This window comes from Bos javanicus, chromosome 11, assembly GCF_032452875.1.
Source record: "Bos javanicus breed banteng chromosome 11, ARS-OSU_banteng_1.0, whole genome shotgun sequence".
Taxonomy (NCBI): domain Eukaryota; kingdom Metazoa; phylum Chordata; class Mammalia; order Artiodactyla; family Bovidae; genus Bos; species Bos javanicus.
In genome coordinates, this window is record NC_083878.1 from 2729113 (window position 1) to 2745531 (window position 16419).

A 16419-nucleotide genomic window follows, 5' to 3' on the forward strand; every position below is an offset into this window, starting at 1 on the left:
CTCCAGGATGAGGACCACCCCTCCCAAGACCAGGTTTTCTTCCTAGATTTGGGCCAGCAAGGGATGCCGAGTCTTGGGGACAGAGGCTAGGAGAAAGCAGAAAGGCCAATCTCTGGGACTCCTTTGTAAGTTACAGAGCCCTGCAAATGTTCTAAGGGGGTCCAGAATGTTCTTGGAAGGTTCCTGTAATTGCAAAAAGACCAAGCACCATGAAGAGGGGATGAAATAAAGACTGCTATACATCCGTACCAGATGTGCAGTCTAGCAGCTACAAGAGAGAAATAGATCTGTGTTCTAACAGAGAGGGTTCTCCAAGACGTATTGTTGGACAAAAAAATCAAGTTGCAGAATAGAACAATTAGAATGGAATTACTTTTTAAAAGCACACATAAATTTACGTGTTTTTTTACACCATGTGTTTATGAAAATACATAGGGAAAGTTCCGGAAGAGTTTACCCAATCTGATGCTCAGTTGCTTCTGACTCTTTGCAACCCCATGGATTATAGTCCACAGGCTCCTCTGTCCATGGGATCCTCCAGGCAAGAATACTGGAGTGGGTTGCCATGCCTTTGTCCAGGGATCTTCCCAACCCAGGGATCGAACCCACGTCTCTTATGTCTCCTGCGTTGGCAGGCACATTCTTCACCACCAGTGCCACCTGGGAAGCCCACCCAATGGGATAAGAGTCCTTATCTCTAGGTTGGGGAGGGAACTGAATTTGGAATGGTGTCAGAGAGAAATGATTTATTTGTAATGTCTTTATGGGAAGAATGCATTCGTGGGTTTTTCTTTTTTTTAATTAATCTATTTGAGACAGCAGGACATGGAGGGCCCAGGCGACTTCTCTCATGCCATCAGGGGCTGGATCTGATGGTTAGATAATGCAGGAGGAGGGTAGCTGTGGGTAGGAGGTGAAAGTATATCAGATAGTGGCTTGACCAACAGGCATGTTTGATTTTAGGGAAGCAAATGGAGATGTCATTCCTCTGCAAGATTTATTGGCTGTTGTAAATTACTTTCTATTGCAAACAGTTGCCTCAGGAGGCAATTAAATTTAGATCATATTGTTCCCAGGTTGACACAGGCAGGTGTTGACTTGCTGAGGCTTTGCACAACAGCCACTGTCTGTAAGAGTGTGTTCGACTGCCTGGGATGGCAGAATAACTCTGTCCTGTGTGGGATGATCTGCTGCTTTGTCAGGCAATGAGTCTATTCAGCCTGGGAGGGTGGGGTTGGCCTAGACTGGGATGCTGAAGGTAGTGCCTAGGCCTCTACCCCAAACCTTGGGCAAACAGTCCTAATAGGATGGCAGTCTGGTGGTCGAGACTCAGAGCTTTCACTGCCGAGGGCAAGGGTTCGATCCCTAGTATGGGAGCTAAGATCCTGCAAGCTGTGGCTCCCTGCCACCGAAAATAAAAGAATGGACAAAGCTTTTCTACCACAGCATCTGCCAACACAGCCTCAGGTCTCCTGGAGGGCTTATAAACTGGGAAGTATGGGGGCACTATCATAATCACCGTTATAATGATTGTTAGAGGCAGTTACTATTGTTGACGATGTGTCTGTTACCAAATCTGCAGGCACAGACTTTTATACAATGACCCATTATGAGGTGGACAAGGGAGCCCACGTGTTGTCCACTCTGGACTGAGCCTGGAGAGTTCTTCCATCCCAGAGCCCAAGGATGAGGGAGAGTTTCAGGGTCACCAAACTACAACCCTGGGCCACTTGTTTAGGGCGATGGCTGGGTGATGAGTGCAAACAGGGTTGGTGAACGCACAGGTCCTAGGGCTCCTTAACCAGCTGTTTCCAGTCGGCGCTTTGTCATGGATTCCAGGCCTCACTGCCAGCTATCGCTGGACATCTCACTGGTCCATCGTGTCCTCACCAGCACTCAAGTCTTCCCCTTCACACTTTCTCGTTCTCAGGCTATGTTCCCTGATTCAGTTAACAGCACTGCCAAGAAACGCTGAGGGGAGTGACCGAGGGGGCCTTACTGGAGCTCGGATGCTCAGCTCCACCATTTACCAGCTGTCTTACTTGAGCTAATTAATCCTCTGGAGCCTCAGTTTTATAGTGTAAAATTAGGAAATGCATAGCGCTGTTTGTATTAAAACTAATCAACAATTTGCAGTTGCTTACTCTGTGTTAGGACAGGGTTCAAGTCCATATGTGAGACCTTGGCTCTTTTTTCAAATTGTGGAAAAATATGCATTACATGAAATTTACCATTTTAACCATTTTTAAGCATACAGTTCAGGGACGGGAAGTACATCCATATTTTTGCGCAACCATCACTACCATTCATCTTCTGAAATTTTTCGTCTTGCAAAACTGAAAATCTGTGCTTATTAAATGTGTGTGTGTGTTAGTCACTCGGTCATGTCCCACTCTTTGCAATCCTATCTACTGTAGTCTGCCAGGCTCCTCTGCCCATGGAATCCTCCAGGCAAGAATACTGGAGTGGGTTGCCATTCCTTTCTCCAGGGGATCTTCCAGAACCAGGGATCGAACCCAGGTCTCCTGCTTTGGAGGCAGAGTCTTTACCATCTGAGCCGCCGCTGCTGCTGCTATGTCACTTCAGTCGTGTCTGACTCTGTGCGACCCCAGAGATGGCAGCCCACCAGGCTCCCCCGTCCCTCCGATTCTCCAGGCAAGAACACTAGATTGGGTTGCCATTTCCTTCTCCAATGCATGAAAGTGAAAAGTGAAAGTGAAGTCACTCAGTCGTGTTGGACTCTTCTCGACCCCATGGACTGCAGCCTACCAGGCTCCTCCATCCATAGGATTTTCCAAGCAAGAGTACTGGAGTGGGGTGCCATTGCCTTCTCCAAGCCTTATTAAATACTAACTCCCTATCCCGCTTCCCTCCCCCCAGCCCTTGGCAACCATAAGTGAAGTGAAGTGACTCAGTCATGTCCGACTCTTTGCAATCCCATGGACAGTAGCCTACCAGGCTCCTCCGTCCATAGAATTTTCCAGGCAAGAGTACTGAAGTGGGTTGCCATTTCCTTCTCCAGGGGATCTTCCCGACCCAGGGATTGAACCCGGGTTTCCTGCATTGCAGGCAGATGCTTTACCATCTGAGCCACCAGGGAAGCCTGGCAACCATAATTCTATACTATTTGTTCCATGAATTTGACTCTAAGTACTTTATATACGTGGAATCATACAGTATTTGTAGCTTGTGTCTGGTTTATTTTACTTAGCATACTGTCTCCAAGGTTCATCCATGTTGTGGAACACGTGAGAATTTCCTTCCTTTTTCAGACTGAGTGATATTTCACTGTATGTACATACCACAGTTTTGGGCTTCCCTGATAGCTCAGTTGGTAAAGAATCCACCTGCAATGCAGGAGACTCCAGTTAGATTCCTAGGTTGGGAAGATTCCCTGGAGAAGGGATAGGCTACCCCCTCTGGGATTCTTGGGCTTCCCTTGTGGATCAGCTGGTAAAGAATCTGCCTGCAATGCAGGAGACCTGGGTGGTTGGGAAGATCCCCTGGAGAAGGGAAAGGCTACCAACTCCAGTATTCTGGCCTGGAGAATTCCACAGAGTTTATAGTTCATGAGTCACAGAGTCGGACACAACTGAGTGACTTTCACTTTCACCACAGTTTAGGGGCTTCCCTGATGGCTCAGCAGTAAAGAACCCGCCTGCAATGCAGGAGATGAAGGATACATGTGTTTGATCCCTGGGTTGGGAAGATCCCCTGGAGGAAGAAATGGCAACCCACTCCAGTATTCTTGCCTGAAAAATCCCATGGACAGAGGAGCCTGGGTGGGCCATGGTCCAAAGAGCGGCAAAGACTTGGGTGCAACTGAGTACATACCACAGTTTAGCCATTCATCCATCAATGGACACTGGATTGCTTCCACTCTTTGGCTATTGTGAACAATGCTTCCAGACCTTGAATTCTTAAACCCAAGAGAAAACCCAAGTTTTCTCTTCTGTGAGGTGAATATGGCTGAGTTACTTCTCCCTCTGGCAGAAGCCCAGCTGCAGCTGGCTCAGCAACTCCTAACACCCCTACTCCACTGGAAGCCTCATCTCCCCAAGCAGGGATCATGCCCCCTCTTTCCACTGCTCACCTTGTAGCTGCCCTCTCTGTCTTTGAGAAATAGGTGGACACGGGCCCCTGTCAGCAGGTTTCCTGCCCCAGGCATTTCTGGACCCCCACAGAGCTTTGGCCAAGGACTTGTTACTTTGGAAGGGGTCCTTGTTTAGCTATCACCAACCATTTCTACTTCTAAGCTGGGCTGGAAGGGAGATGGGAGAGGTCTTCCACCCAGTTCAAGTCAAAATCGGAAGCGCTTTGCTACCCCACCCAGACCCCAGTGCCCTGCTTAAGACCAAAGAGGACATTTCCAAGACTCGAGTTTCGCCTCCAGCGGCGCAAGGAAGCCGTGACTCCTGGCTGTCCTGCCTCAGCCCCTCCGGGTGAGGAGCCCAGCTCCGCAGCGTCTGCGCCTGTGGAGGGAGAGAACACACTACAGCTCCCAGAGTTCTGCGGGCTGAGGAGGCGGTCCCCATCCCTCGCGGAAGAGTTGGACCCACCAACCGGAGCCCAGAGCGGGGCTGGGGGCGGGCAGGGGCGGGGCCGGGGGGGAGGTGGCCGGCGAGCGGCGCCTCTGGGTCAGTCGCGCGGGGAGCGCGGGGTCCGGAGAGAGGAACGCGAGGAGGGTGCTGTGGTGGCGCCGCACGCGCTCTCCGGGCCATGGGTAAGTGGCTCTGCGGTGCGTCCGGGACGGGACGGGACGGGCGGCCCCGCGCGAGGGCGAGTTTGTGGCGCCCGGTCTTTCCCGGCGCTCGCGGCGGTCGGTGCTGCCTTGGGGGGCGAGCGGGGGCTGGGAGTGTGGACTCGGGGGCGAGAGCGCGGGGAAGTAGTCTGGCCCGGGACGCCCGCGTCCTCCCGCAGCGAGCCGGAGCCAAAGCCTAGTGCCGGGCGCGCGCTGTTCGAAAAAAGGAAAGACAAAAAGTTTTGGCGGCCAAGGGGCTTCCCGGGCGTTTATCTCGAAACTCTCTTCGTCGTCTCTTGACTGAAATTTACCAAGTCCTGTACGGTTCTGTCATCCCACTTCCTGCTGTGGTTTTCAATCTCGAGCTGGTCTCAGCTAATTTGTTGTGACAGCTGTCCGCAGCAGTTCCGTCTGCAGTACCCCCGCCCCCCACCCTCCCCTCTCCCCTCCCCGCCGTCACATCCCGGCGGTTCTCAGAATCCGCCGGCGCCGCCGAGAAGGGGCACCGGGTCCGCTGGGCGCGCGGGGCGCTTTCCACTGCGGCCGCCGTTTCCTGAAAGTGACTCTGCGCTGGTTTTGAAGAACTTGCTCAATGCATTTTGAAGAATCAACTGTTCCTCTTTAAGCCGAGAGTCGTACTGATCCTTCGGCGGTTACCGGCTTCTTGACCCCGACCCTTTCTCTTTCTCTTTCCTCTTCCCCTTTTTCTTTTTTTTCCCCGTAGCCTCTCCTCTTCTTGTCTCCTGTCTACCCTCCTCTGTATTCTCCCACTCCCAACCCCCGGCAGGGAAGAAGTAACTGCCTTCTTTGATCCGCTCATCTTTCTCCTGTGTCTCTTTTCTCCTCTTGGGGCTACAGAAGGGACAGCGTGGCGGACCCGCGAGTGATGGGGGGCGGGGAGGGGGTGGAAAGCGGAGACGCACGGGCTGTGAGGAGAGAAGCGTTTGGCTTCGCGCTCGCTCAGTCTGAATCGCTGCCTCGTCTCGGTCCTTGCGCAGAGTGTTCAGGGGGTGCGGCCGCGCCGGCCTCAGGCCTCCAGCCGGACGGACGCTGGGAATAGGGGAGGAAATCGCCCGATGCCGGACCCCCAAGGGTTCAGGGTGAGGGTCTGGCGGCACTGTACTGGCCAGACCCAGGGTCCCTTTCTTTGCGGGGTCGTCAGCTAGCCAAGAGAAGTCCGCGGAGCTGAAGGGAGGATAACAGGTGCTTCTTGCCCCAGCTGGAGCACCAAAGTTGGGGGTGTGGGGTCTGTGTCCAGAGGCCGTGCTAGGGCAGAGATGGCAGCTAGTGGGTGGGGTCACCAGGGTGGAGTTCCACAGCCCCAAACCCTGGACCTCGAACTTGGAATGGCAGAGGTAGAAAGGACCTCACAGAATCAGCCCCTCTCTCTGAGAGGCTTACAGTCTGAGAAACTGAGGCTTAGAGACCAGCCCTGGTCTGACAGTGAGGACAGTTTAGGCCTCTGAGACCCTGCCCCTCTCGCCCTTCCCAATGGTCTCCTGTTCCCAGGTGGGAAATTGACCTGGGATGGCCCGCACCCACCTTGGACCTTGCTTTACCGGCTGGGCTTCGAGAGCCACTCTGGGAGAGCTCTACCAGGAGACAGAAAGAAGAGTGTCCCAGGCGGAAGTCAGGCAGCCTTCCTTGGTCCTGGCTGTGCGTCTACTGTTCACCCACGTCTGGACACACCGCCACCCAGCCTGGTTTGGTGGGGACACAGGAAGCAGTACAGAGATGGAGCTGTTACTTTTATCACCAGATACCACCCAGACTTGGAAGGGCAAGACAGTGGGGACTCAGCCCCACCCTGGATCGGGGTCTTTCAGGACCACCAGATCCCGGGGGTCTCGGAGTTGGTCATTTCACATTGTGGGGTGCCCCACACCCCCTCCTTTCTACACTCAAGGCTGTCACTTTGGCCCCAGCTACTCCCCAACCCTGGCCCCTCTTCCCTCCCCTGAGATACGGAGGCAGGGCAGGTGGGGGCTGCATGTGTCCAGGTTGTCCGTGTGTCCTCCATGCTGGCTGGAGCACAGCCCTGGGCAGGCCCCCCTCCCCAAACCACTGCTCCGCCAGGCAGCTGACTCCGAGCTGAGAGGACTGGCTGCTTCAAAGGTTGTCTTTGTTTCAGCTCCAACTCAAGCCAAAGAGCAACTTAAGCCAACAACCTCAGGCAAGAAGGTGTGGCGAGTCTGCCTGTTGTTATTGAGGCCTCTGTTACCATTATTGTAGTAATTGACACGGTGCTCCCAGTGGGTGACTTTTCATGAAAGGAAGTGTCGCTTCCTTTCCATCACACCGAGAGTGAAGAGGCGGGGCAGGAGGGGGGGGTGGCGAGAGAGTGAGAGGGAGAGAGAGAGTGAGAGGGAGAGAGAGAGGGAGAGAGAGAGAGAGAGGGAGAGAGGCCTTGAACTAGGCACAGCCCAGCTCCTCTCCATCAGTGGTCATGCTTATGAAGCAGCTGCAGAACTCTAGGCACTGAGACACAGTGGAGTGACAGACCTCAGATCTCACACACACACGCATGCATGCACGCACACACACACACACCCCCACAGCACCTGTGGTTTTTTGGGGGGAGAGCCTTGTTTCTCGCTTCATTCTGCATAGAACATTGGGCCCACTGGGTCTAACAGACCCCTCTTACAGGTGGGAGAACGAAGTAAAGGCCAGAAACCTATGTGGGGTCAGAGCCCCCTCCCCACCCTTCCTCCTGCCCCACCTCGTCTGCCTTCAGCTTCTCTGGGAGGACAGGCCCAGGTTCTTGTGAGCACACTAACAGGGGGGCTGCAGTGTGACATTGCAGGTCCCCTGGGGAGAGACGGCCAATTTGCACCCTCTGAGCACATACAAGGAACCTGGGGTCTCGCTTTATTATTTAGTCGCTAAGTCGTGTCCAACTCTTTGTGACCTCATGGACTGCCAGGCTCCTTTTTCCATGGCATTTCTGGCAAGTACACTGGAGTAGCTTGCCGTTTTCCTTCTCTGGGGGATCTTCCCAACCCAGGGATTGAACCCTCATCTCCTGCATTGGCAGGTACATTCTTTACCACTGAGCCACCAGGGAAGCCCTGGGGTCTCCCTGCTCCCATTAGAAAACTCTACACCTTGGAGTCAGTGTCTTGAGACAGGGATACCGCACTGGTTGCAAATCCCAGCTTTGCCGCTAGTAAGCTGTGTGACTTCAGTGTTACTGAGCCTCTCAGATCCTCAGATCTTGTAATATCTGTTAACTGGGTGCTGGGAAGATGTAGTGAGCCAGTGTTCAGAAGTGCCCAGACCAGGGCCTAGGAGAGACTGGTTTCAGATGGTGAAGTACATAGTGTGGAGGTGGGGGGGGGTGGCTTGAGAGCAGGGGGGCTTCATTTCAGGAACTTCCTCCTTCACAGCTAGTGACTGAAATTAACCTCTTCACTGCCTTGGTTTTGGGTTCGAGGGTTAAGCTTGACTTCCACAGAGCTGTGGAGTTAAGCAGACTGCTGGCACAGGAACGGCCATAGCCATGCTGCTGCCATGGCTGCGCGCTGCCCGTGACGGGGCCGGGCCACATGGCCGGGATGAGGGGCACCAGGCTGGGGAAGGAGGGTGAAGACTCTCCTCACGTCCCTCATCCAGGGCTGCGGCCCAGGTGGGCGAGAATGGAGGCCGGTTCCCCCGGACTCGGCCGCGCACAGAGCACAGAGACAGAGTGTTTTCCCTTTGTGGCTCTCATCCCCGTCTCTGCTGGGGTCAAACAGCTCAGATGGTGACCTCCTTCCCAGGTGACGCAAGTGCCCAAGTCCTGGAGATTTCCCTAGGAGAGCGTGGCCCCCTGCAACCAAGCAGGAGGGACCAGGGCCGCTCTGTCCCAGTGGCCCTTAATTTGGCTGCCCTCTCAGGCCCCCTGGGGAGTTTGAAACCCTGAAGCCCCCGTTTTTGTTTAGGCATTAAGTCCTGTCTGATTCTTTTGTGACCCCACAGATTGTAGCCTGCCAAGCTCCCCTGTCCATGGGATTTCCCAGGCTAGTATACTGGAGTGGGTTGCCATTTCCTTCTCTAGGGGGTCTTCCTGACCCAGGGATGGACCCCATGTCTCCTGCATTGGCAGGCGGGTTCTTTGCTGCGGAGCCACCAGGAAACCCCTGGTGCCCCGTGCAGGACCTTAAGCCGTACTCATGTTGGGGGAGGGTGGGGGAGACAGGCACCATGTCTTTTAAATTTTCCCTGGTGATTCCAGTGGGCCCTGGTCCCACCACCTTCTTTCCCTGAGGCCCGCCGATCTGCAGGAGGGTGCCAGTGAGAAGCCTCGTCACAGGAACAGGTGGAGAGAGTCCTTCGGAGCTGAGCATTTTCCCTTCAGGAAAGGAGGGAGAGAAGTTGTGAAAGCAGAGCAGAGAAGGCAGGAAGGGAAAGGAGAAACGCTGGGGGGACAGAGGCGTGCCCATTAGCTGAAGGCTTCAGGACTCACGGAGAGTTAGCAAAGGACCCAAGTGTCTTTCTTCCCCCCACCCTTGCCCCAATTCACAGAAGGAAAGAAGGTGCAGAGTTGCCCAGGGCCCGGTTGGAAAGGCTTCCGTCAGGGGTGGGAGGGGTCAGTGATTAGTACCCAGTTATTTCTGGAGATTGGCTATGTCTCCGGTGATCAGGAGCCAGCCTGCAAGGACGGCCCAGGCCCAATTAGCATTAGGCTCGGTTTCTCTTCCAGGCTTATTTGGACTCCCCATCGAAGCCTGTGGATGTTGGTGATAAGCACCACAGCCTTAGTGATGGCGAGGCCAGGGCCCGGGACGGGTGGTCAGACAGACCTTGCTTTGAATGTGGTCCTCCAGGGAGGCAGGCAACTTAATCTCTTTAAAACGGGATCCCTCGGGGACTCACTGAGAGAACATACATATGAAAGGGCCAGGGACACAGAGCTGAGAACCTGCGTGGCACTTCTGTGAACAGCCGCCCAAGGGGACACTGTCCAGCAGTCAGAGGTCTACGGCTCAGGCCCCTGGGTATCGCTGGCCTCGAGGGTCACTCTGCTGCGGGTTTCTTCTTTATTTTTGGCTGCGCTAGGTCTTTGTCACTGCACAGGCTTTTTCTCCAGTTGCAGTGAGCAGGTTCCACCGCGGTTGTGGAGTGCAGGCTTCTCACTGTGGTGGCTCCTCTTGTTGAAGAGCACAGGTTCTTGGCTGGACGCTTTCAGTAGTTGTGGGTCCCCCGCCCCCGGCTCTAGAGCCTAGGCTCAGTAGTTTTGGCTCACAGGTTTAGTTGCTCCACAGCACGTGGGATCTTCCCAGACCAGGGATCGAACCCGTATCTCCTGCATCGGCAGGCGGATTCTTTACCACTGAGCCCCCAGGGAAGCCCAGGTTTCTTGTTCTTAGTTTCTTTTCTACTTGGGACAGAGGAGGAATCTTGCAGGTTCCCAGCAGTAAGGATTTTCTGAGCTGGAGTGAACCAGGACAGTTCATGGAACATGAACAGAGAGGAGGAAAGAAAGGGTGGTCTCACACGGCCAATCACCCGCTGCGTGGCCAGAGCGGCTTCCAGTGGCTACGTCTTTGCAGCCATCAACTCACAGGATGCCCTTAGGAGAACTGAGCTCCTGGCTCCTCCCTGCCCTCCATCAGGTTGTTGTGGGGCTCAGACAGTCAAGAATCCACCTGCAATGCAGAAGACCCGGGTTCCATCCCTGGGTTGGGAAGATCTCCTGGAGAAGGGAATGGCTACCAGCTCCAGTATTTTTGCCTGGAATATCCCATGGACAGAGGAGACATTTTCCCTTACCTGCCACCTGCTGTGTGGGGGTGCTGGGCGGCCTCACCAAGCTGTCAGGAGGCCAGCCAAGCCATGGGCATCTCAGTCTGGATGGCCCCATCTGTATGGTGTGAGGAGGTGAGGATGACTAGAGAGAAGTGCTGTGCTTGGCTGAGGGCTGGGAAGGGCCCCCCACTACCTGCTTGGGCTTGTCAGGTGAGACCTGAAGGGTCACCAGGAGCCATGAAGGCGAGGGGAGTATGTGGCCTAATTAGGGGCAGTTAGGACTCTGCTGAGCTTCCCAGGTGGCACTAGTGGTAAAGAAGCTGCCTGCCAATGCAGGAGATGCCAGAGACGTGAGTTTGATCCCTGGGTCAGGAAGATTCCCTAGAGGAGAGCATGGCAACCCACTCTAGTATTCTCGCCTGGAGAATCCCATGGACGGAGGAGTCTGGTGGGCTACGGTCTCCGGAGTTGCAAACAAATCAGACATGACTAAGCATGCACGGGATGCTTAAGAAAAGCTTGGCTGCTTCATAAATGGGAACTTTCTTCTTGGTAATTTGTGGAGGGTCTATGGTCCCAGCGGCCCCCATGGTGCTTTGAGGACCCACAAACATGGGAGCCTCCGCAGCTCTCTTAGCTCCCAGTTTGGCTGAGCCGCTGCAAATACTCTCTGATGTGGAGAGGTGGGGTTTGGAGACAGTTTCCCTGAGCACCATGGCCCCAGCCTCCTCTGACTTGACCCCAGGGTGACTTAGGGTCTCCTTCATAGTTTTGGAAAAAGAGCTAAATGGAGTAAGGAAAACCGGCAGGTGTGGCATGGGTGGGGCTTTGGGAGCGGCAGAGTCAGGGGAACCCGTGTGGTTTAGAGGCCACCTGCGGCAGCTGGGCACCACAAGCAGAGGGTGGCAAGCACTGACCCCCACCAGGCCATTCGGATGCCACGCTGCCCTCCTGCCACCCACTCCTCTGCCAGCATCTCATGTTCTCACTCTCCCCTGCCCTTTTCCCCCAGCACCTCCGGTCAAAGGGAAAAGGAAGCAGTCAGAGGAAGGGGAGCCCCTAGACCCACCAGTGTCTCCTCAGCCCGATGGTGAGCCGAGGAGCCGGAGCCCCGTGCGCCTGGAGGTGAGTTGGGCCACCCCTCCCCCACTGGGGGCCTCTTTCCTGCCCCTTCCCTCACCCTGCCCCACCTGTGTGCAGCCTCCCAGGTGACCTTGGAGACACCCTGGAGATGTGTTCCCTAACCCCCCCAACCCTGAAAGAGTCCAGAGAGGGGCACAGCCCCACTGTCTGGGGCCTTGACTGGGCGCTGGGCAGACGGGAGGGCTTGCCCATCACCTCTGGCTGGACTTTCAGGCTTGGTTTTCACAGCAGAACCCTTTTATTGCATTAGGCTGGCCTGGAGCCCTGATCTATGAGACAGTAAAGCTCTGTTCTACAATGTTAAGCTGCACGTACGTCTTTCTGTCCCGTAGTGAGATCGGCGCTGCTGCGCTGACCAGCACAGTCGCAGCCATTAGCCTCTGCATCAATGCTCTTTGGCCATTTGCTTCGGAGGCACAGGCTGGAGGGAGCTGCAAATGGGAACAGGTTTTAACAGATTTCCTGGAGTTCAGAGAAGAGGAACAGAAAAGCATGTTCGTTTGAAGAGCAGTGGTCAGAGTGCCTCCGTTTTGAGGCACGGCAGTGTGTTCCAATTTCATAGGTAACGTGCAAGCTGGCTTGTTTATTTCCAGAGGTCTTTGATTAGTCAAAGCTACGGTCATGACACTTTGAATAGAGTATTTTTGGAACACATGGCTCTCTGCACGGTTCTCACCCTGATGATGGTTGCCAGCCCTCTCGTGTTTGGGGCCACCCCAGCTGGGACCCCAACCCCAGCCCAACAGGAGCCCCTGCCCTGAGCCACCAGCCACAGGAAGAGCATCAGGAGAAATTCCCGCTGGGAGCAGAAACCAAAAGACCTGTACATTGGACACAAGGGCCCTTTGGAGCCCAGGACAGGGTCTCTCCTCCCCACGCTGAACACATGAACGGCGGACCACGGAAGCAAGCCTGGTGGAATGGCCCCACACAGATGGAACACACCATCCATTGGTTTGGACCACAGGGGCCACTGGGGCCCCGGGGCCACAGAGCCTGCCTCCAGGAGCTCAGAGTCTGGTAGAGGAGCTGAGATGGCGACGTGACAACCTAGAGCCAGGTGAAGAAGATCGGAAGCTTGGAAAAGGGGCAGGGCTGCTCCCATGGCCATCCCTGTAACCAGGCCTCTTGGATCCTGACCTGGGGTCCTGGGCTAACGTGGAACACCTCTGTTCTTCTGACCCCAGGAACAACCTCTGCAGCCCAGAGTCGGGTGTGAGGGTCTGCTCCCTCCTCTGGGAGCCTGGAGTTGGTGGCCATGCATCTCCTTCCTCCCCAGCAGCCAGTGGTTCCGCCTTTCCGCAGCCTCCTACCAGCTGGGGGCTCATCCCACTGCCTCGTGTTCTTTCCCCAGGAGCCCCCCGAGGCAGGCAGGGAGCGGGAGGAGGAGCAGGAGGAGGAGCAGGCCTTCCTGGTCAGCCTCTACAAGTTCATGAAGGAGCGACACACGCCCATCGAGAGGGTGCCCCATCTCGGCTTCAAGCAGAGTGCGTCCCCGGGGTGCAGGCACGGGAGGGGGGCCCAGCAGGGGACCTCCATTCTGGGCGACCCCCGACGTGCCAGCCCACAGGGGTTGCACACAGAAAGGCTGCCCCTCTCCAGGCACTGGCCTGGCAGTGGGTGCTGCCAGATGTCCATCCTCACAGGCCACTGGGCCCCCAGCACACAGGGTGCGGTCTGCCCAGCCATCCTGGTGGCCCTGTCTGGGTATGTGCTGGTTCTGTGCCAGCCTGACGGGGCCATGGGGACAGGCAGCTGGCTGCCCCCTCCTCCCACCAAGACTGACAGGGGTCCCGCCCCCTTTTGTCCCCAGTTAACCTGTGGAAGATCTACAAGGCCGTGGAGAAGCTAGGGGCCTATGAACTGGTAAGGATGGCTCCCCTGAGTCCTCACCCTGCCGCGTCTCCCAGCACATCAGCTGTGCCCCTGGGACCTTGGGAAAAGAGGGAGCCCAGCAGACCTGCCCTTTCCTGTTGGCAGGAGGATGAGGCAGTGTCCAAACCCTGCCTTTTCCCCAGCTCCCTGTGCGCTGCAGGGAGGAGGGACCTGCCCTACCTGCCGTTCTTTGCTGTTCCGAGCAAGATCATCACCCTTTCCATCTGTCCTGTCCTTGCACTCACAAAGCGCCAGTGCTCGGGCAGCCCCTGGGAGGGGGACTTGGCTGGCTGCTGGCCAGGGGAGGCCCCTCCAACCTCCCCGCCCCTGCTGGCAGAGAAGCAATTAGAAACGGCCTCCGAGTGGGGACCCTGAGCTGCGGGGACCCCGCAGGCAGGGGGCACCCGCCAGCTGTGCCCTGACGTGGCGCCCTTGCAGGTGACTGGCCGCCGCCTCTGGAAGAATGTGTACGACGAGCTGGGGGGCAGCCCGGGCAGCACCAGCGCGGCCACGTGCACGCGCCGCCACTACGAGAGGTGTGAGGCCCCAGGCGTCACCCGGCAGCTCTGCTGGGCGGTGGGGCTGGGGGCGGGGGCGGCCCCCGTGGCTGGGGGTGTCTGTGTGCTGGTCGGGCAGGGGTGTTGGCGGTCTCGGCCGGGAGGAAGCTGGGGTGGGCCTAGAGGGTGGGAGCCTCCTGCCAGCCCGGCCCCCTGGCAACATGCCTTGTTCTTCCCCAGGCTGGTCCTCCCATATGTGCGGCACCTGAAGGGGGAGGATGACAAGCCCCTGCCCCCCTCCAAGCCCAGGAAGCAGTACAAGATGGCCAAGGAGCCTCGGGGGGATGATGGGGCCACTGAGAGGCCAAAGAAGGTCAAGGAGGAGAAGCGGGTGGACCAGGTGAGCTCTGAGCCCCATCCCATGCCTCTCAAAGCACCCCCTACCAGCTCACTGTGGCTGCAGAGCTCCCTGCCTGGAACCCCCAGAACACCCCCCTCCCCCAAGGGCAGCACCGGGCGGGGGGCAAGGGTCATAGAGTGGTTCACTACTTGAGGGCCCTCAAGTTGGGGGTACATGTGGAGTCTGAGTCCTATCTACACCCCATTTCACCAGTCCCCAAGTCCTGACACCAGCTGTGTCTGTTCAGGGGATGGGACGCCTTTTGACAGTTTTGCACGAAGGTGCTGGAAGGGCTGGCTCCCTCCTGTCCCCACGTCCCCAGGTCAGCATTGCATGGCTCACCCCAGCCCTGAGGCTTGGCCTTTTCTCATTCTAGCTGATGCCAGCAAAGACCAAAACAGATGCCCCTGACCCGGCAAGGCTTCCTAGCCAGGAGACACCCAGAGACGGCATGGAACAGCGGGGCCCGGCCGCGGGGCCCTCTCTTCCCTTTCTGGGTGCCAGTGGCTGCCCTGAGGCCTACAAACGGCTCCTGTCCAGCTTCTACTGCAGAGGGACACACGGTATCATGTCACCGCTGGCCAAAAAGAAGCTCCTGGCCCAGGTGAGCAAGGCGGAGGCCTTGCAGTGTCAGGAGGAGGGCTGTCGCCACGGGGCAGGTGGGGAGCCCCAGGCACCCCCAGCCGCCCCGCCCTTGGAGAGTCCCCAGAGCCCAGGAGGGCCGGCCGAGGACTCCAGGCACCGGCTGACACCTCTGGAAGGAAGGCAGGCCCCTGGGGGCGGCCTCTGGGGGGAGACACAGGCAGGCCCTCGCCCGTCGGCCCCCGTCGTCACCGGCTGCTTCCACGCCTACCCCAGCGAGGTGCTGAAGCCTATCAGCCAGCGTCCCAGGGACCTTTTCCCCAGTCTTAAAGATAGGGTGTTGTTGGGGCCCCCTGCCAAGGAGGAGGGGCTGCCAGCCAAAGAGCCCCCACTGGTGTGGGGTGGGGATGCCGGCCGCCCTTCTGCATTCCACAAGGGCAGCTCCAGAAAGGGCAGCCTCTACCCCAAACCCAAAGCCTGCTGGGTGTCCCCCATGACCAAGGTTCCCGCTGAGAGCCCCGTGCCCCTGCCCACCTTCCCGAGCAGCCCAGGCCTGGGCCACAAGCGCAGCCTGGCGGAAGACAGCTCGGTCCACGGCAGCAAAAAACTGCGGGCAGTGTCTCCCTTTCTGAAGGAGGCGAACGCCCAGGAGTGTGGGACCAAGCCCAGGGGCCCTGACCTGGCCGTCTCCTGCCTGCTGGGCCCCGCCCTCCCGGAGGCCTACAGGGGTACCATGCTGCGCTGCCCACTGAACTTCGCTGGCACCCTGGGTCCCTTAAAGGGCCAGGCCACCCTCCCCTTCAGCCCCCTGGTCATCCCTGCCTTCCCGGCCCACCTGCTGGCCGCCACAGCACCCTCGCCCATGACTGCTGGCCTGATGCACCTCCCACCAGCATCCTTTGACGGTGCCCTGTGCCACAGACTCTGCCCGGCCTCGTCTCCATGGCATGTGCCGCCTGCCACAGCCTACACAGCACCCCACTTCTCCTTCCACCTCAACACCAAGCTGTAGGTCTGAGCCTGCCATGCTGTGTGCAGTCAGGGTCTGACCTCAGCCTGGGGTGGATAGGCACTGCCGGGGGCTCTGGCCTGGAGCCCCTCCTCAGGAGAGCTCGCCTGTGCCTGACAGGGATGGGCCCCGGGCTGGGAAGCCTGGCCCAAAAAGGCCCTGGGCAAACTGGGTTTCCCTCTCAAGATGGCCGCCTGAGCCCAGGGGCTGGGGCCCAGTGATGGCATGCCTCGGGAGAAGACAGAGAGAGGCGGACAGCTCCCAGCCCGGGCCCCAGAGCAGGGATCGGGGCGGGTGAAGGGCCCTGGAGCTGTCCATGCTGCCCGTGGAAAGTCCAATAAAACACCAGTGAATACATGCAGCCCTGAGGTGTGTGTGGTGTGGACCTTTGCAGGAGCAGTGAGGCGGGGGTGATCTCGTGGGCAGCGCCACCCATAGGGGA

At 57.3% G+C, this 16419-nt stretch overlaps 2 protein-coding genes across 6 annotated transcripts in view; one reads left to right on the top strand and one right to left on the bottom strand.

Moving 5' to 3' along the window:
• Positions 1–2226: 2226 nt before the first annotated feature.
• KANSL3 (KAT8 regulatory NSL complex subunit 3) overlaps positions 2227–16419 on the bottom strand; it is a 69566-nt gene continuing 55373 nt past the window's right edge. The window contains exons 22-23 of the transcript XR_009739260.1: positions 6284–6441; positions 2227–4472 (exon numbers count right to left, since the gene is read on the bottom strand). The gene's annotated coding sequence lies outside the window, so the exon portion shown is untranslated. The remainder of the gene's footprint in view (positions 4473–6283; positions 6442–16419) is intronic.
• Positions 4613–16338, top strand: ARID5A (AT-rich interaction domain 5A). Of its 5 annotated transcripts, XM_061431558.1 has the most exons (7): positions 4613–4723; positions 11484–11596; positions 12969–13101; positions 13428–13480; positions 13928–14025; positions 14227–14386; positions 14763–16338. In XM_061431558.1, the coding sequence occupies exons 1-7, from the start codon at positions 4720–4722 to the stop codon at positions 15978–15980; spliced, it is 1779 nt and encodes a 592-aa protein (XP_061287542.1). In that variant the 5' UTR covers positions 4613–4719; the 3' UTR covers positions 15981–16338. The 5 variants fall into 5 exon arrangements, with proteins under 5 accessions (XP_061287542.1, XP_061287544.1, XP_061287543.1 ...); XM_061431559.1 differs by lacking the exon at positions 4613–4723 and having other exon boundaries at positions 11504–12674; positions 12802–13101; XM_061431562.1 differs by lacking the exons at positions 4613–4723; positions 12969–13101 and having other exon boundaries at positions 11575–11596.

Bases quoted from the DNA above. Each gene is read 5' to 3' on its own strand.
- ARID5A (XM_061431558.1), top strand. The intron at 11,597-12,968 runs GTGAGTTGGGCC...TTCTTTCCCCAG, and splicing joins GGAGCCCCGTGCGCCTGGAG to GAGCCCCCCGAGGCAGGCAG. The intron at 13,102-13,427 runs GTGCGTCCCCGG...TTTTGTCCCCAG, and splicing joins CCATCTCGGCTTCAAGCAGA to TTAACCTGTGGAAGATCTAC.